This window comes from Phlebotomus argentipes, unplaced genomic scaffold (genome assembly GCF_947086385.1).
Source record: "Phlebotomus argentipes unplaced genomic scaffold, Phlebotomus argentipes genome assembly scaffold_4, whole genome shotgun sequence".
NCBI lineage: Eukaryota > Metazoa > Arthropoda > Insecta > Diptera > Psychodidae > Phlebotomus > Phlebotomus argentipes.
Genome location: NW_026776174.1, coordinates 12,669,977 through 12,687,675, shown reverse-complemented (window position 1 = coordinate 12,687,675; position 17,699 = coordinate 12,669,977). Strand labels below are relative to the sequence as shown.

The 17,699-nt window shown below is 44.0% G+C and overlaps 2 protein-coding genes across 4 annotated transcripts; one reads left to right on the top strand and one right to left on the bottom strand.

Annotated features, from left to right (window-relative positions):
• Nucleotides 1-10,282: 10,282 nt before the first annotated feature.
• Nucleotides 10,283-14,253, bottom strand: LOC132258841 (RNA exonuclease 1 homolog). Of its 3 annotated transcripts, XM_059756342.1 has the most exons (5): nt 13,975-14,253; nt 12,281-13,895; nt 11,589-12,191; nt 11,019-11,278; nt 10,283-10,955 (listed from the first exon to the last, which is right to left on the bottom strand). In XM_059756342.1, the coding sequence occupies exons 1-5, from the start codon at nt 14,072-14,074 to the stop codon at nt 10,876-10,878; spliced, it is 2,658 nt and encodes an 885-aa protein (XP_059612325.1). In that variant the 5' UTR covers nt 14,075-14,253; the 3' UTR covers nt 10,283-10,875. The 3 variants fall into 3 exon arrangements, with proteins under 3 accessions (XP_059612325.1, XP_059612326.1, XP_059612327.1); XM_059756343.1 differs by lacking the exons at nt 10,283-10,955; nt 11,019-11,278 and adding an exon at nt 11,309-11,494; XM_059756344.1 differs by lacking the exons at nt 10,283-10,955; nt 11,019-11,278 and adding an exon at nt 11,434-11,519.
• Nucleotides 14,254-14,312: 59 nt separating this feature from the next.
• On the top strand, nt 14,313-17,695 carry LOC132258839 (bromodomain-containing protein 8). The gene is made up of 2 exons (XM_059756340.1): nt 14,313-14,490; nt 14,676-17,695. Exon 2 carries the CDS (start codon nt 14,681-14,683, stop codon nt 17,465-17,467), a length of 2,787 nt encoding a protein of 928 aa, XP_059612323.1. The 5' UTR covers nt 14,313-14,490; nt 14,676-14,680; the 3' UTR covers nt 17,468-17,695.
• The last annotated feature ends 4 nt before the right edge of the window (nt 17,696-17,699 follow it).

Sequence of the window (17,699 nt, the reverse complement as noted above, 5' to 3'; positions counted from 1 at the left end):
GTTCCACCCGGTTCGGAGGAAGCGCACTGCACTTCCTTCCAAGGAGACAGCACACCCGGACGCTCAGGAGTCGCCCAGGACGATGAGAGGTGGGGCAAAATTAGTTCATTGCATGCAGCAACACCCGGCCATCATCTATATGCACTGCACTGGAGATAAAATTGATGTACACACACACACACCTTAATCTAATAATCTAATTCGCAATTAGTTTTCATACACAGTCGCACAGCGAGTGTCATGCGAGAACATTTCCAGGGGCGTCTCTCGACCATCTATGACGTCCGCAGACACGGCCTGAGACTTGTTGCAATGTGCCAGGCATAATAAATTTCATTACACCACATTATATGTCCGACCGACTCGGTCGTCTTGCTGGGGTCGATGGAAACCCACTTACAAGTCGGATGGAAACTTGCACTGCATGGCAGACAAGCGAGACAAGGCAAGAGGTTCTCAGATTGTCCTCAAAAGGAGAGGGAATTTGATTTGCCTGCATTGAAAAATTCCACACATGCAACAACTTCTCATGGTAAATTGAATAAAGGATGCTTAAGTTGCACTTTAGGCGACATGTTCTGCTCTTTCTCAAATTCCCAATGATAATCATTGCATTACAATACCATGAGTGACAAATTTCGACGGACATGTTTAACTCATTTTGCATCTGCGATGAACAGAGGAAGTCAATAGTAAGCGAAAAAAAAGGTTTCTTCAAGTGATTACTTTCATTTCTGTTTCTTTATCTTTTAAATCACTGATCACCGGAAGTGTATAAAACTCCTTGTTTCTCATGTCTGAATTTTGACACGAAGAATGATTTGAAAACTTTCAAATCCACGGCTTTATGGATCCCTTATCAAAAGAAAGTTCGCTGGGCGAAATCCACCCCGAAATATTAAATGCAAATACTTTTGCCAACTTTTCTACTACATCGCACCTCATTTATAACTTTTTCTTTGATCTCCTCTCCGTCCGTTCGTCAAATCCAATACCTTGTCACAATTTTTCTGATCCATTTGGAGCATTTTTGACTTTCGCCTCCGCTCTTGGATACAAAAGTAGCATCTCTTCAAAATGAGAAACAACTTTCCTCTCAGCAAAACTTGTAACACTCTCGAGAGAACAATATCACTGACATTGCAATGGGAACAGAGAGAGAAAGAGAGACAAGCAACAAAAGATATGTCTAGACTTTGAGAAATCTCGAGGAGACTCTCAACAACACGGCTCTCCGCAAGGATTTTCCCATGGAAAACTTGAGGACGCAAAGTGATCCGTATAAGAATTAATTTCAATTTGAGGCACTTTGAGGGGTCAAACTTGAAATATTCCAACCCGTTTTCTCACATTTCATACCTTCTGTTTCGGACAGAGTGTGTTTTCCAATTAAAATCACAATCCTTCCGCCCACACCGCGCACTCCGAGGGTGGCATGCAAATTTCAGCGGATCAAAGAAAATACCATCCATCGTCCGAAGCCCACACGCCTTCCCAAAGGGATTTCCATGCGGATGAAATACGGACGGAAGGAAACATCATCGTCATCAAGGGCCCCAATCACTGGCGCATCTTTCACGGGATTTGAGCGCCGCACAGCCGGGGAAAAAAGCGAACGACGCTGGGAGAGGAAGCTGAAAATATTCCATGATAATTTCATAAAGTGATACTGGAAGTCGACTGTATGAATTGAAAAGTCAAACAATGCTCGTCTACCCTTGGATTTTTTTCCCTCCAATCTCGCTCGTGCTGTCGCAATATGCTAATTCAATTTCCATTCGACACAGAATTAATTATCATTTAGCTCCAAATATTGGGTGAACAAGATTTCTGCGAAAAATCCCCTTGATTAGGCACATTCAATGGGGATATTTTATAGCACGTTTGCGTATAATGAATTCACCCAATTCATCTCTAAACGGAATATCTTATGCTGAATCTATTTCAAATCTATCATGAAAATTATACCAAACTAATCTGTGTGATTTTCAATTGCCAATTGTTCTGCAACCTCTTTCAGTGCCTCAATGAAAATCAGTACATTGATTAGGAATATCATCAATCTCTGAGCTATTGTCTCTCGAGCACAATGGGTCTAAGGAGTACTTTGCAGTTTCAGGTGAGATCTTCGCTCAACAGCAATTTGCTGTAAATGTGCTCATCTCGAGCACTCGCCAAAAGCTCTGCAGGTGTGTTTCTTACGCCAAAGTATCGAATATCACATATTCAGTGATTCCACTTATCCGCATGGATCTTGAGAATTTCCACAAGTCAATTGAAGGTTGAGGTGTTGCAGAAGACTTTCGCCCTAATTGCCAGTTTCTGCTCCATATTTAATAATTATTTAGCAACGTCTGGCAATTTTTACTCACCCAAGAAGGTGCTCTAATGGCAGGGAATAAATAAAGAAGGCGGAATTACATTTAAGATGAAAACTTTTTCCCAGCCACAAAGTGTAAAGAGCCAGCAAAAGAAGTTGACGGCGTGGGAAAAGTTCACTCTGATGGGTGCAAAAGAAAGCTTTTCTCTACTCTTTAAATGCAAATTGTTAAATGCACTTTTCCACTCTTGCGCAACCCATCAAAGTGACTTGGCACTCATTTTCCAACCTCAATATACATATATGTGGGCGGATGCGCCCCGGAAATGCACCCGAAATTGATAGTGAAATACGGGTGAGATGGGATAAAGATGGAGTGGAAATAATGCAGTGAAATCATGTATGCAATCAATCAGGTACTTTGTTCATTAATTCTGATTGTATTAATTCAACTCATCATCATCATTCCAGGCACATTAATCTCATTCCAGCGCCCGAGAGAGAGTGTGTGCATTCCGGAGAGACTCAAATTTATACTGCCATAATACGGGAGTATCTCCAGCAGGACGAATGCATAAATCGATGGTGTGACATGATGAAATGGAATATAATGCAAGTCATGTGTAATAAGCCAAATTTGCTCTCACACTTCATCACGCAAAAAGGATTTGTGGGGAAAAAAAAGCACAGGCCAGAGATAAAAATTTCGGATCAATTCAAAAACAAGCCAAATGAGGTCCACACACGAATAAATCATATTCAATTCATGCGACTTTGCGCGCGTGATGATGGAAATGCGAGGCCGTGTGCAGCCTTTTTCTGTTCCACCCAATAAAGCTATCATGTACATACACAGTGTCCCAATGATTTACTAACGTTATATACCATGTCAATTGAAGACTAATCACTGAACAAACACAGATTAATGGAATTATTTATGCCAGAATAGCTACCTAAGCTGGGAATACTAAGCCAAGAAACCCCATCAAAGTCTCTCTCTCTCTCCCAATCTGTCTTTCCCAATGCTATTTCGGGAATTACGGGGCGCACACATCCGGGAAATGACTTTATGGACTTCATTTGAAAATTATCCTTAATTCAGCATATTCAATTGTGCTGTTGAGCCAACAAATTTCTGTGGAAAGTGATAATAGAGATTCCATGTTAATTTCTCATGCACGTTCTGGGCTCTGTGAAAATTTATTATTGCATATGAATGTCGAAATTGTCTAAATGCGAAAGCGTACTTGTTTAGCGAGTAAATTGAGACAAATGGAGATATCATGCTAATTGCATGCTTTGCAAGCCACGAAGGCTGCAGAGGTGCGAAAGGAATGGGGGCCGATGTAAAGGTATCACGAAAGCTCTTGCGCGGCGAAAGAGGACTAATTTGAAAAGTTGACCTGACAGGGTGAGAAGAGGGTTAATTGACGCTTTTCTGCGAGGATCGCAATTGACATGTTTGGGAGGGAGGGAAAAGTCTTAAAAAATCCAATCCATCTTGAGTGACCAAAGGTTCAATGAAGCTTTTGCGTCGTCAAGTGGTGGATATTGAATTTTATTATTAACCCAGAAATTTAAAGCTCACCTTAAAACCTATTAAATCTTCAGGTGTAAATTAATCTTATAACAGTTTTAATATGGAAAGAGAGAGACTAAAAACTTCACATAACTTCCAGTTAAAATCCTAGTTAAAAAATGAAAAGACAAAATGGATTCAACAGAAATTCCAAATTTCATGAATTTTTGACGTAGAATTCAAAGGAAAACTGTTCAGCAAATCTTGATGCCCGTTCGTCAATCGTGGTCTGACTGAAAAGGACGAGAAAACGAAAATAGTATTGAAGCAAGTTCTTCTCAATAATCTCCAAACAATAAGCAATAAGTACATTATTTGTACGAGAAATCCAAAGCAAAATGTTCAAGATTTGCGGGTTGACAAGTATTGTATTTTTTATAGCACTTTTTTTAGGCTCACGATGACCTAGATTTCATATTCCAAGATTTTTCATCGTACACAATCGAGTGATTTTATTATCAAAGCTCCATCATTTTGTCCGCGCGAAGCGGCGGTGAAGAGGATGCGGAGCCGCACCCCAATAATGCGGATCAATTCCTATCAGCCTCTCGTGGGGAAATTCATCGCTTTCCGTCAGCAATATCTCAATAGCAGAGCGGTGAACCACGCGGCCTCTTATTGTTCGCCTCTTCGGCAAAGCTTCCACCATGCAACAAAGAAGCTGAGAAGTTGTGAAGACAAACGATGTCTGTCCATTGGGGCGTGTCTAAACCATAAAATCAACTTTTAGTTGCAAAATTTAAGCTGCTGAGGATGCAGAGCAATTGATTCCTCCGCCCACCGCCCGATATTTGATGCAATATTGCTTGCACCAGGAGCATGATTGTATTAGGTGGTCTAGAGCATGTTGTCGGGATGGGCATAGAATCAATATGCTTGGGGAAGCTAGTAGTTAAGGCAAGAAACCACACCGAAAACCTCTATTCATGCCATTTATCGCAAAATAACAATATCTCTCCCAGCTGCACAGATCAATCCATGAGGACGATCCGCCCAGACATTATATTCAAATTCCCCACACTCTCACCCTGAGACATTTCAATCCATTACCAGGGCATAAGATGCAAACGAGAGAATCCAATTAAGTGATCCATTTGCCACAAATCTTTTTCCAATACACAATTTAACAAGCATATCTTGCAACTCCCGGTGGGAAAAAGTCGCTCCCTGATTAATTACGAGAGATATAGCGGAGGAAAAACAATTAATAGAACTACCAATTAAGGAGTCCCAATAAGAGGATTTTCCCTGCGATATAATTCTGCCTTGGCATGCAATTTAGTACGGTGTGCAATTTTGCGGAAGTGCACAAAATTGCATTATGGTATTTGCATGAGTGAAGAGAGGAATCAGTGAGGAAATTTTCTTGCATTTTCCATTTGAGAAATTCAATAAGTTTAGCATTGATATGCACAGAGTTGAAGTGTCTATAAATAACAGACAATGACCAGAAAAAAAGGTGAAAATTTCGGGTGAAACTGTCAAAAATCCTTCCGAGAATCAGAACATAAAGGACTTCCAGTTTATTTTCTAAAATATCCTTTCTCCATATCTTCTCTTGATACTCTCATGGAAATTCTAGAAATGGAAAACCCCACGAAATGGTAATGTCGGTTTTCTGTTTTTCTCTCATATGAAAATCCTCAATAAAAAGCACTCAATAAATTCATGGAACAATTTTCTCTCTAAAAGTCAATAGAAAATGATATCTATTGATTGTGGTGGAAAATGGATTTTCACCAACTCCGATATGCTGTTGGAGAGTGAAAGAATTCCACACATTATATGGATTTTATGTAAATGATACAATAAATATACCCAATAAATGCCTTTACATATTCAATGTCAATTACAGTGGTGAGCCAATAAAGTCTGAAAGGTTTTCCGATATGCAGACAAATGAGATGTTCAGGATGGTCGGGAGAGGGCGGGAGAGACGATCCACTTCATAAAGAGACAGATAAGAAATCAATTCTACTCACAATTATTTCACCCACATTCACTGGGAGTGCAGGCGAATCCCCCAAAACTCAATATCCTTAATGGACTCCCAAATGTGTGAGTCACTCATTTATCTGCTTCTATGACAAATATTTGCATCTACACATAATTTATGTACATGCAAATGTCGGTTTAAGACAGGCGAGCGAGAGCAGGACGCGGGGCGAGGACACTTGGAGACACAGACGTGATTTGAATATTTTGAAAGCCATCAACGGTCGCCAAACTTTCCGGCACAGAGCCGAAGGCATGGTTGGGGTGACCCAATAGCAGGGCCATCGCAAGATATCGCACACATAAGGTTCCACTTGCCGCTTCCATTTCCCACTCCCTCCTGACCAGAGTTGTGCCCTAACGAAGGGATTTGTAAAGAATTTTCTCCATTGCTTGACGCTGTTGAATCGCAATGTGTCGATTTTCACAAACATTAAGAGAATGTAGTTTCAATGAATTAATCATCGTTTCCTAGAACTGCCCAAATCTCAGCTATGAATATGGTAGAAAAATGTATTTTCAAATTTCATTTAAAATAGTCTGTCTTGTCAGACTGATGAATTTAGGAAAGACTTTCTAACTTTTTTGCGAGGTTATAAATGAAGAGAAGAAACTTAACTTCTTTTAAACTTCCACAGGAGATATTAAAGAAGTTTTGGTTAATTTGAATCAATCTAAATCTAAGCACGTACTTGAGCTTGTGGTGCTATAAGGAAAAATTAAGTTGAAAGTTTCCATTTAAGCAACTTCCAAAGCTTCACAACCTAATCGAGAACTTGCCGAAGTCTTCAGTGGCAGAATATAGGGATTAGAAAATTCTCTTTTCTCTTCAGAAAATATCTTACCAGAGAAGCATCTTGAGCATTGTTTACCATGCAATAAAAAACCGCCGTGAATTGAGAAATGTAGAATATTCGGCCAACTCTGCTTCCCACTGCGACATGCGATACTTCCGAGTCTCCAAGCATAGTCACAGCTCGGTCATACGATAGTAGCGCAGCACTAGCTCAGATCCTGGCCGTTGCGCTCCTTTCACTTTGCATAATTTCCCGGGAACGCTCGAATCAGAGATAGTAAGGCACCCCAGGAATTTACGACGCCCGGCGTCGGGGGTTCGCATAAGAAATTCAGAGGGAGCAGACACTCACCCTGCCCAGCATTCCGCCCAACCCGCCCCAAATTGGGGCTCACACACGTCTATGACGTGGAAGGAAAAGGTTTGACGACACGATTTATGTGCGCCGGCGAAAATTTAATTGTGCCCACCCACGCAATTTGCATACAAGATTAAAGACAGCGCCACCCGCCGAAGAAGGATCACCCAGCATGATTGTGACTATTTGCCGATGTTGTGCAGCTCTCCACGACCTCAGATGTCCCCGTAAATTCATCCATCCAATGTGAATTGACACACATAATGAGATTAGGATTTCAAATGTCTCTCCCTTTGCGTCCCAGGGCGGTATTTTAGGCGGTCTGCGCCATTGAGAGAATATTTCAGCAACCAGAACCTGAAGAGGCAAAAAGTCCACAGACGTGAAAGTTAATTGACCAGAATGGTGAAGTGTCTCAATGGTGTGGAAAGACATTGCTGGATTGTGACTCTGGGAGTTTAAAGTCTATCAGAAGGCGAAAGAATTCGAGGAATTCACGTCAAAGACATGAGCTCAAGGGACGAAAATTGCCTGCGGATTAGGCGTTTGATGTCCATCCATTTGGATTGCACATCACTTGTACAGAGAGAGTCGAGGAATTTCATTCAAAGCTTCTCTTCATTCGCACTGACTTCTCAAAGAAATTGTGTGAACTGTTGTTCATCTGAAAGGAGAAAAGAATGGAAACATCGAGACTAGAGAAATACACAATTTTACACTTTTTTAGAATTCCTTTTCTAACCTTTTCTAAATCAAAGATTTTAGATTTATTTTCTGATTTCCAAGAAAATTTTCTTGGAGCAAAATCAACCCTAATTTGGTTATTTTTGAGTATGAAATACTCGATTTTACACCCAGGATTTTCCTCTGTGAATTAATGGAGAAGTGTGTGCTCTAATTTGAGGATTCAGATGAGCTGATAATTTGATAAAAAGCTCAAGTATTCTCATCACAGTGCCATCTCAAACAATCGATGTGGCGCATAGGTTATGTAAATCACGAAAATCATTGTCACGTGATTCGCCTTTGAAGCCAACGATGGCGCTTGGGATGGGGGCGTCCGTGGTTGATTTTTGGGTAAATAGAGCGAAGCGTGGGCGTGGAGGGGAATTGAAAATGCTGGGGTGGTTAATAAATCAAACACTGCAAGACGTGATAGCAGTTAATTATCGATTGAAGCAACATCACAGAAATTATTTCACATGGCTTCGCAGTTCCAAATCTCAATTCCACCGCCTGCGATTTTGACGCAAGGGCGGGAAGAGCGGCGAAATAGGATTACTTTACTAGCGGATGAAGAAGAGAATGCGGAGGAGTAGGAATATTTTATTATTGAATGGCCTGCAGCGATAATTTCTACCGAAAATGATGAAAATGCCTCATTTTCGGGCGCTAGCAATTTCTCCCTCTCGAGCAATCATTGGCTCAAGAGCTTTCAATTACCATAAACGCGATTTTCTATTCATGGCAAATATTGTTACTTGTTCGAATGTGCGCGGAACGCCGCCGAAAACTACACGCCAGAGAGAGTTTTCCACACTCCTAGCAATTTTCTTTTCACACCTCGCGCGCGCCTTGTCTCTTTTTTGGCAATTCAAAGCCACATCAAATTCAGCCAAATGTTCAATTTTCCAACATCTCAATAATCTCGCATCTGAATCCCTCTGGGGAATCATTCTTTGCACTCTTTCTCATCCATTTGCGTGTGTGAGTGAGACTCAATTTTATCAAGTGATTCAATTCAATTCATCTTTCAGCCCAAAAATTGCACTCCCTGCCACAGGAGAGCATCCATTAGCTTTTCCGGCGTCTCCTTTTGCCTGGATAAATCAATTTTCAGTTTGATTTCTTGCATCAGTGCGCCAAAAGGACCGCTTGAGAAAATTCCTCCTTTGAATATCCTTCATTTCGCCAGCAATTGCATGACTCTCGATGCATCGCCAGGATAAAGTATCCGGAGGAATTCGACAATTTAGAGAGATTAAATTTAAGCCAATACTCAATTTATTGAATTTCAGCTTATTCATCCCCCGAATGGATCAATCAGGCATTGAGAGGGATTAATCTTTAATAACCCCTCTGTGATTGTGATTTCATGGTGACACGATGGCAGGATTAACTTTTCAGTAATTCCGCCTGTTCTCAATCACATGCCAATCGAATTCGCGACACAATTTTCCTGAAGAAGACACTCTTAATTTGCATGCGTGTGAAAAATACATAGAACAGCTTCAATGCCAATTCAATTCACGCAACAATACGCTGGAAAATTGCACAGAGAAATATTTCGCGGGCAAAATAAATTCGCGATGATGCAAAAATTGTGAAGAGATGAATATTGCGATGATAAAAAATTGAATTGTAAATTTGAAGGCAGATAATTATGCCGGGAGATGAATATTAAAATTTCGCGTGTGTGCGCGTCTGTTGCAGTCCAACGATAAGGTTCACTTTTCACATAATTCACAAAATATTAATTCATATCTGCGAGCGCGCAACAATAGAGATTTATGCCAGGGAAATAGGTTGAATATGAGTCGCGATGGAGGGCTCAATCAAGGGACAGATTGTACAAATATTAATTACAGCACAATCCGATTGGGCATAATTAATAAATATCAAATCGACAGCGCGGATTCTCATTTTCAATGGGGCGCGCCAGAATGTGTATGAATTTGCAATTGAGCGGGAGTCATTTCATGTGGAAAATGCCAACCAAAAAGTTAGGGTGCGGATTTCTAAGGCATGTGCTTCAGCCCAATTAGAATCTTTCCCTCCAATTTTCCCGGAGCGACTTATTGATTGCGACATCATGTGAAAATGTCTCCATTGTTATTCATTGGAAATTATATTGAGAAATTTCATTGACGATGGAATGCTGGCAAGATCTTGTTTGCCAATTTTCTTCCCTTCTCTCCTCTTCGTCGTCCAGTTCCGGAGAAATGTTGTGTTATTAATTTTATGGGAATTTTATACAGCATCTCTCTCTTTGTTGAATGCAATATTCCCCCTGCAAGCACTCCACCTTGAGCACCCTTCTTTCGCTCGCAGAAGGTCACATCATGTCTCAAATCATCTTCCAGTATATTCTCTTAAGGATGTGTATAAACCTCGTGAAACACTGACTCGAATTGCCCTGAATTGATACAGGAGAAATATAAAAAAAATGCGTGCTTTCGCCTTCAACTTCAACCATCAATTTAAAATTCCGTTTGCTTCCCTTCCATTCGTTATTCATTGAAATTCACTCCTCATTCCGTTTATTTCTTATGTCAATCTTTCCCTCTCTCTCACTCTCTAATTCACAATTGCTCAATCATTGTTCAAATGGTCGCGCAGAGACTTTAATCCCAATTTAACGATGAGCTCAGAACATTTCTTATCATAATTGTTAGTTATTATTGCATTGAAGAAATCATTCTATTCTACAAAGTCAATTTTGCATGATTTTCCCTTCATTTTCAAAGTTCTGCGTTGTAAAAATTTCCTGCAAATTTTGTATATTGAAAATGATTTTGACACACATTTAAAAATATATCTCTGAATCTCGTCAATTCATACGGCGCGAGTTAATTAAAATATCCACCAATAATGACCAGATAATATGCTTTAGGCGATGAAAACGATTACGTTGGATGAAACATGTCAAATATTGTGAAAAAATCAATTATATATCCAACACTATATCTGTAGAAACATTCAATATATTTCAAGCTCTCGTTTTTCCTTTATTGAATCCGTCTTGAGAATGTGTGAAAGAAAATAAATACAGGGATGATGTTTAAATAACGTTCGAGAAAATATCAAGATACGCATTCTCAGCGCAACTACGTTATCCGATTCCTCAAGTAGTGCTTCAGCAACTGAATGCAAACCTCCGCATCTTCAGCACTATCATGACCACTCTCTGCAAAACATCGAATTCACACATCAACATTCAGCGAAAGGACGATTTGCTAGACAAACTCACCATTCTCCTGGATGATCCGCTTGAGGTTCTCGATGCAGAGCGTCTTGAGCGCGCGCTTCTTCGGCGGGCCCATCTTGTGTGGATACAGCACTGAAGTGTCCACCACGGTGCTGTGGATCATCTTGAGTGCCTGCAAGTCGCTCTCCAAGCTGTGCCCCACCAGGATTGTGCGCGTGTGGAACATGGACAGCAGAACCGCCTGCACCTGCCGAATAGTACGCGTCTCTTTGGCCAACATCGCTTCCGTGATTCCCGAATAGCTGCAAAAATTATGGAATTATCTACGCATGCAAACGCAAGAGATTTGAGTAACAATAAGACATGGAAACGTATTTTTAATTGACTACTTCCGTATTTGATAAGATAAGAGTCATAATTTGCTCTTGGAATGTTTTTGATGCTTCATCTTCCGACTGTCTGTCAATTTTTCTTTACTTGCTCTCTATTTATACGTTTTAAAACCCAGAAGGCATTTGCTGTTTCCAAAGAAAATCAAATCATCTATTTCACGCATATCAAGCTGCAATTCAAAGTTATTATTATTGATTTGCAATAGAGAATCTCACTCACGTGGTATTGTAGTCAACAATCCTGTTGTCTGGCTTCACGAGCGCATCGTACACCACCGTCTGGTCAATGTCCACCACAGTGACCCTGGTCAGTTCCAGGCCCTCAGTTGTGTAGCACATCTCACAGTCCAGGGCGTAAATGTCTTTCCGCGTGCACACGTAGTCTTCGTCCCGTGAAATCGTCGTCACAAAGCCCGTCAGGTTCTCATAATCCATTTGGTGCGTCACGTGGTAATTGGCATACATGCATCCCGGCGTCCCAGCCGTTTGCTGACAGCATCTGTGCAGATTGTCTGCAAATCCCCGGCGGAATCCCGTGCTCTTCGGATGGTAATTGCACTCGTCCACCCTCGTATAGTCATAGCAAGAGATGTTGAACAGCTTAGAGCAGCGGCTGCAGTACCTCTCGTCCGGATTTGGTGGATTCAAGTGGTGCTTCTGATACGTCTTGCATATTGTCGCGTGTCCTTTGTAGTTTCCCGGGCGCGGAAAGCCATTCTCCTTCAGCTGTTCCTCAGTCAAAATACACTCAGCCGCCAAATCGTAGGCTTTTGAGCTGGCTATGCTATCGAAGCTGCTTCCACTGGACGTTGAATCGGTTCTCCTGCAAAGAAAGCATTCTTTTACCTCCATTCTGTCCATTGACAAGTAAACCACTTTTCCCCAAAGATTCCATGAATCATCTCAACTTACGTTTTCTTGTTAATGCTCCACGATGTACTCTGCGCAGACTTTCCAGCCAAAATCACATCATGCGACACAACATTGCTCTTCTCCGTCTGTATATTTCCCGCCTCAATTGACTCCTTGCGCAGCTTATTCACTGTTAAGGAAGCACTGCTCTTGTAGATCATCGGATTACTGCACTTCTTGAACACCGTCAACTCCTCAGTCTGAGCTCTCTGCCATGCATCCTCACAGTTGGGATAGATCGCCAGACAGTGCTTGATCATTATATTGTAGTATTGCATGCGCAGATTGTACGAGATCTTCGTGGCGGACGCTTCCAGAACTGGCGGCGCAGCCTTCTCCGTCAGCACCGCCGTGTTCACGTGAGCCACTCTCTTGCCCATCTTTGACGCCGTCTGCGCCACTGTTCGCTGCTTCTTCAGCTCCTCAATGCGCTTCTTGGCATTCATCAGGGCAATTGTGTTCGATACTGGCGCTATGGTTCGCCTCACTGGTATCATTCCTGGTGACAGAGGCGGTGATTTTAGCGGCGGTTCCACCACTTTCTCCTCCTCCTTGACCACTTTGGCCACCTCCAGCTGTCTCCGCACCAGTTCTTGTCGCTGATAGACACTTTGCAGAGCATTATGCATGTGATTGACACGCTTCGGCGGCGCCGGAAGCAGTGAAGGACGATTCTGGGCATTCTCATGAGCAATACGCTTCTTCTTCGGCCCGTCGTCGTACTTCTCAGACACGTCTGCGTCAGACTTCTTCTCAATTTCCGCAGGTTTCTCCTGCGATTTGTCCTGAAACTCCTCGAAGATCATCTTGCACTGCTCCATGATGTCATCCTCGTCACTAGTCTCCGCCTCGAGGGCAAAGATGTCAATGTCTTCCGCAGGTTCGGGGCTTTTCTGAGTATTTGACGATGAGGAAGGCTTGGAAGACTTTGAGGAGTGACTCGATGAGCTCTTCTCGGACCTCTTCTCACTGGAGGACTTGGAGGAGCGACTGGATGATGAATGATGTCGTGATGAGGAGCTGTGACTGCGCTTCCTATCCGAGTCGTGGGATTTGGAGGAACTTTTGCTGCTTTTGTGCGAGGATTTAGAGCTGTGATGTCGAGATTTTGACGAACTGGAGCGGTGACTGTCTGAAGAACGTGAAGATCTGTGCCTCTTTTCATCCTTAGACTTCATCTTCTCCTCCTTGACAACTTCTTTTGACTCCTTCAGCGCCGCTTCTTCCACCTTTTCCTCCACGTTCTCCTTTCCATTGTCTTTCACCACTGGATTCTCCTCCTCGATGATCTTAGACGGCGTGTACGTGGCCACAGGAGTCTCCTCCAACAGCTCCCCATTGCTCTCCACATCATGAAGGATGTCAGAGATGAGATTGAGCTCCTCATCAATCTCATCGAAAGAAATCTCATCCGGATTGGCCTTGCTGAGCACCGATATTTTGGGAATATACGAAGGCGCCGGCAAGTCGCTCGTCACGGCTTTTGTACTAATACTGTGGGGCACGTACTCCAGCTTCGCCTTTTTCGCCACTGGTCCTTCCTGCTGCGCCCCATTCGCCTCCTTCCGCTGCGCTGACGGCGTGTACACTGGAGGCGCCTGAGTCTGGCTCTCATCTGCAAAGATTTCGCAACGTTACCCAACAATTCCACTAACTACCTCCCATCCCTCACCCCCCGGAGCATAATCTCTAACCTTTCCGCGAGTGCCTGAAGTGGCAGTACGGCCTGGAGCATGAATCAGTGGTGAAAAATGGGCAGTTTATTGACTTGAAGAGACCCGTCGAGGGAAGCATCCTCAACTTCAATCACTTCCAACGCTCTCCACACCTTCGCGCCAGCAATAATTCCACATCAACCCTATCCAACACACCCTCATCTATCGCTCTACACTATTTTCCGCGAAATCTCTGGCGTATTTCCCTGTTTCCTGGCCAAAAACCGAGCAGAATCAACTTCCTGGATGCTTCTATTGTCACAGCATTTTATCTACTCACCGCTGGAGGAGCGCCAACTCACTCCGAAACTGTCAGTACATTTTTCCGGAATACAACAAACGCGTCGGAAATTGTATTTTCCCTGTTTTTACAGAAAAAAGCCCGGTTTTATAAGTAATAGTAGTTTGTTTAGTGGCTAATATAGTAGTATTCCGTGATAAGTCTAAGATTTTGTGTGGAGAACCATTGAAACAGTACTTTTGAGGACGTAATAAGTAAGTCAAGAAACCCTGTGCTTTTTGTGATTTTACCTCAAAATACTTGTATTTTCTACTTTCCCTCTGTAAAATTTTATGATTTATTACTTGTTTTATCAAGTTGAAATATATTCCGCTAAGAATTTATCAAATTACTGAGAGAAAAGCTCATTGGAAGTTCTAACCTCTATGTTTGTTTACAGTCGCGATGGCTTCAATTCAGGAGAGGCTACAGATGAAGAGGATTCCACTGGACAAGTGGTCAGTGCGGGAGCAGCTCTTCCTGGCGGCAGCAGTGGCTTGCAGCGGGGAGAATTGGATGTCCGTCAGTCGCTCGTTGAAGATGTACTGTGGCGCCAACAGACCGAGCGATTGGTTCTCGCAGAAATCCTGCGCTGCTCAGTATGGAAAACTCCTTGAGAATGTGGAAATGCCCAAGAGGAAGAAGCGCACGGCCTCAGAGAGAGACACGCCAACAAGTGTGGACACACCTGGAGAGTCAATCTACAGAAAATTGACACAGGAACGCATTCAAGAGCTCAAGAAGCAGATTCAGGATGATCAGAAGGAGTTCGGTCGCTTAAAAGAGGAGATTCTCTTCCTGCACAGCGCTTCGGTGGATGAGAATAGGATTCGCGAGATGTGGGCGAAGATTGAGCTGGAGAAGAAACAGAAGGAGAGAGAGCAGATCCAGCATCAGCAGTGGCTGAAGGAGCGCGAAGAGAGGAAGCTGGAGATGGAGAAGGCATGGCGCCCTGGGCAGATCTTTGTCACCTCCTCGCCGAGCTCTTCACCCAGAGGATCACCTCTACAGCCCATGATTCCGCTCACGAGTCTAAAGATCAAGCAGGAAGAGATGGATGTCGAGGATTCAGCGGCCAAACAAGGAACTTCGCCTCTTCTCACATCTCTCCTGAAGTCTCCATCGCCAGCACCGAATCCCACACAACCTCTCTTGACTACCAGTTCGCCGACGAGCTCCCGAACGGCCCCAACAATCACAAATCTCCTCACGGGACAATCACAGATCATCACCAGTGCGCACAACACTCCAGAAATCACTTCCACCATTCAATTTCTGCCTGGAATCATGGAAGCCATCAGTGGACCGCAGACCACGCCGTCTCAGGCTGCGCCGACTCTCTCAATGCTGCTGGACAACAAGGGAGCGATCAAAACAGAATCCACTGCCAGTTTGCCGCGCGCTCAGCCCCAAATTCAGCTTCCGACAGTCGAGACGAAGCCTGAGCCGATGGATATTGTGGAGGAAAGCTGTCCTGCCGTGCAGCAAATCCCTGCGAGTGCTCAGGAAGTAGTGAAGGATGAGGATCAGCAGCTTATGGATGACTTCAATGGACTCATTCCGGACAATATTGATGAATTGGCAGACATTTTGACGGATAACAATGCCATCATCCTCAGTCCTGAGTTGTTGGAGGAGGAATCGATACTGGAGAACGTGGATTCTCTGATTGGCAGTTCAGAAGTGAAACCCAAAGTGAAGGATGAAGTCTCTGAAGTGATACCAAGCACTGATCAGGATGTCATTGTCCTCAGTCCTGAGGCGAAAGCATCAGCAGAGGAAATCAAGCCCGATGAGGGTTCTGCAATGCCTCAGGCCGAGGTGCAACAGATCAAGACGCACGAGACTGAAAATTCCAGCTCGAATGAGTCAAAAGACACCGAGAAAGGCAGTCAGGAAGCGAATGCGGCAGAATCTGAGACGATAGAGATCAAGAGTGAGCCTGAATCGTCATCTGACTGTGATGACAACTCTCGAGCGCCACAGGAAGTGGATTCCGTGGACTTGGCCACAACTCTGGACGACTCTAAGTCTGCTGATGGGATGAAGAGTGGCACTGATTGCGAGAACCGCTCGGATGAGACGAAGAAAGACAGCGATTCCAGCAACTCTGGCGGCACGGAGATAAAGAGCGCCGAAGAGCCGATCAAGATTGAAATCTCCACTGACGATGAGGACTCTAACATGAAGCTGAGCGAACTGGCGGAGAAGCAGTCTGAGAAGGAGATCTTGACGATTGATTTGGAGGACGGAAAAGCGGAAGGAGAAGCGAAGGACAGCGATAAGATGGATCTGGAGGAGACTTCGGAGGAGACAAACAGAGACAATCAGGAGGAAGCAGCGAAGATGGATGAGTGTGAAAGGGCGGAGATTGAGAGGAAAGTTTCTGTGGAAGAGGATGTGTTTGAGGACGCCAAGGAGACAATGGACGATGCTGAAGAGGAGTCAATACAGCAAGAAAGTGGTCACAATCAGTCGACGAATGTGGACACGGACGATGACTATCCGATTGAGGTGATCAAGGAGGACAAAGTCGGCCGGACGAAGCGCGATTATTCGCGCAAGAAGCCAGAAACACTGAGTGTGGACAGCAAGAAGAGTGAGGACAGCAATGAGGACAGCAAGTCAAATCTCAGTCTGCGAATGCGTCTGAAGGATCGCGAGAGATCAGAAAGTCCACTCGTGACGGATGACGACGGTGGAGATGTGATTCCGCGCACGCGTCGGCGCTATTCGTCCACGCATGCCGCAGATTCTGTGCCCAGTTCGCCAGCGTCCAGTGAGGATCGCGAGTACAAAGCGTGGAAGAAGGCCATCATGCCGGCCTACAATCGCCTGAGCACGCACAAGTACGCATCGATCTTCCTGCGATCGGTACCTGAAGATCAGCAGGCGCGCTATCGCACGGTCATCCTCAGGCCGATGGATCTGCACACGCTCAAGAGGAACCTCGAGACGGGCGCCGTGCGCAGCACAGCTGAATTCCAGCGCGATGTGCTGCTGATGTGCCAGAACGCGATGATGTTCCACAAGCGCGACAGCAGCGTCTTCGCCATGGCCAAGGAGATGATGGCCGAGAGTGTGTCCATCATCGAGGCCGCCATGGAGACTTGGAAGGCGGGCGCGAGCGCTCAGCCCGCCACGAAGGTGCGATCGCGCAAGAGTCAGCGGCATCCAGTGAGTGCTAACTAAGAGAGATAGAATAAAGCGAATTCTGCGAATTCCTCATGGCATTTCCCTGTGGTGATGAGGCAAAATTGGTGTCAGCGCTTTGGGGTGTTTTGGTAAATAGACAGTTTGGAAAATGTGGCATCAGAATTTTGCGTGAATGAAAGCAAGTGCGAAGCGCGGAATTTCTTCAGTTCGCCTTTGGCAGTGATCGCGAGTGGACGGGAAAAGTGAGCTAGTGATGATCCTGAGCTGG

What these genes read in the sequence shown, in the direction of transcription:
- LOC132258839 (XM_059756340.1), top strand. Translation starts at nt 14,681, where the DNA reads ATGGCTTCAATTCAGGAGAGGCTACAGATGAAGAGGATTCCACTGGAC.
- LOC132258841 (XM_059756342.1), bottom strand. Translation starts at nt 14,074, where the DNA reads ATGCTTCCCTCGACGGGTCTCTTCAAGTCAATAAACTGCCCATTTTTC. An exon ending in ATTGTTGACTACAATACCAC is followed by an intron (nt 11,279 to 11,588) that starts GTGAGTGAGATT and finishes TAATTTTTGCAG; the next exon opens with CTATTCGGGAATCACGGAAG. An exon ending in GCGGATCATCCAGGAGAATG is followed by an intron (nt 10,956 to 11,018) that starts GTGAGTTTGTCT and finishes GATGTTTTGCAG; the next exon opens with AGAGTGGTCATGATAGTGCT.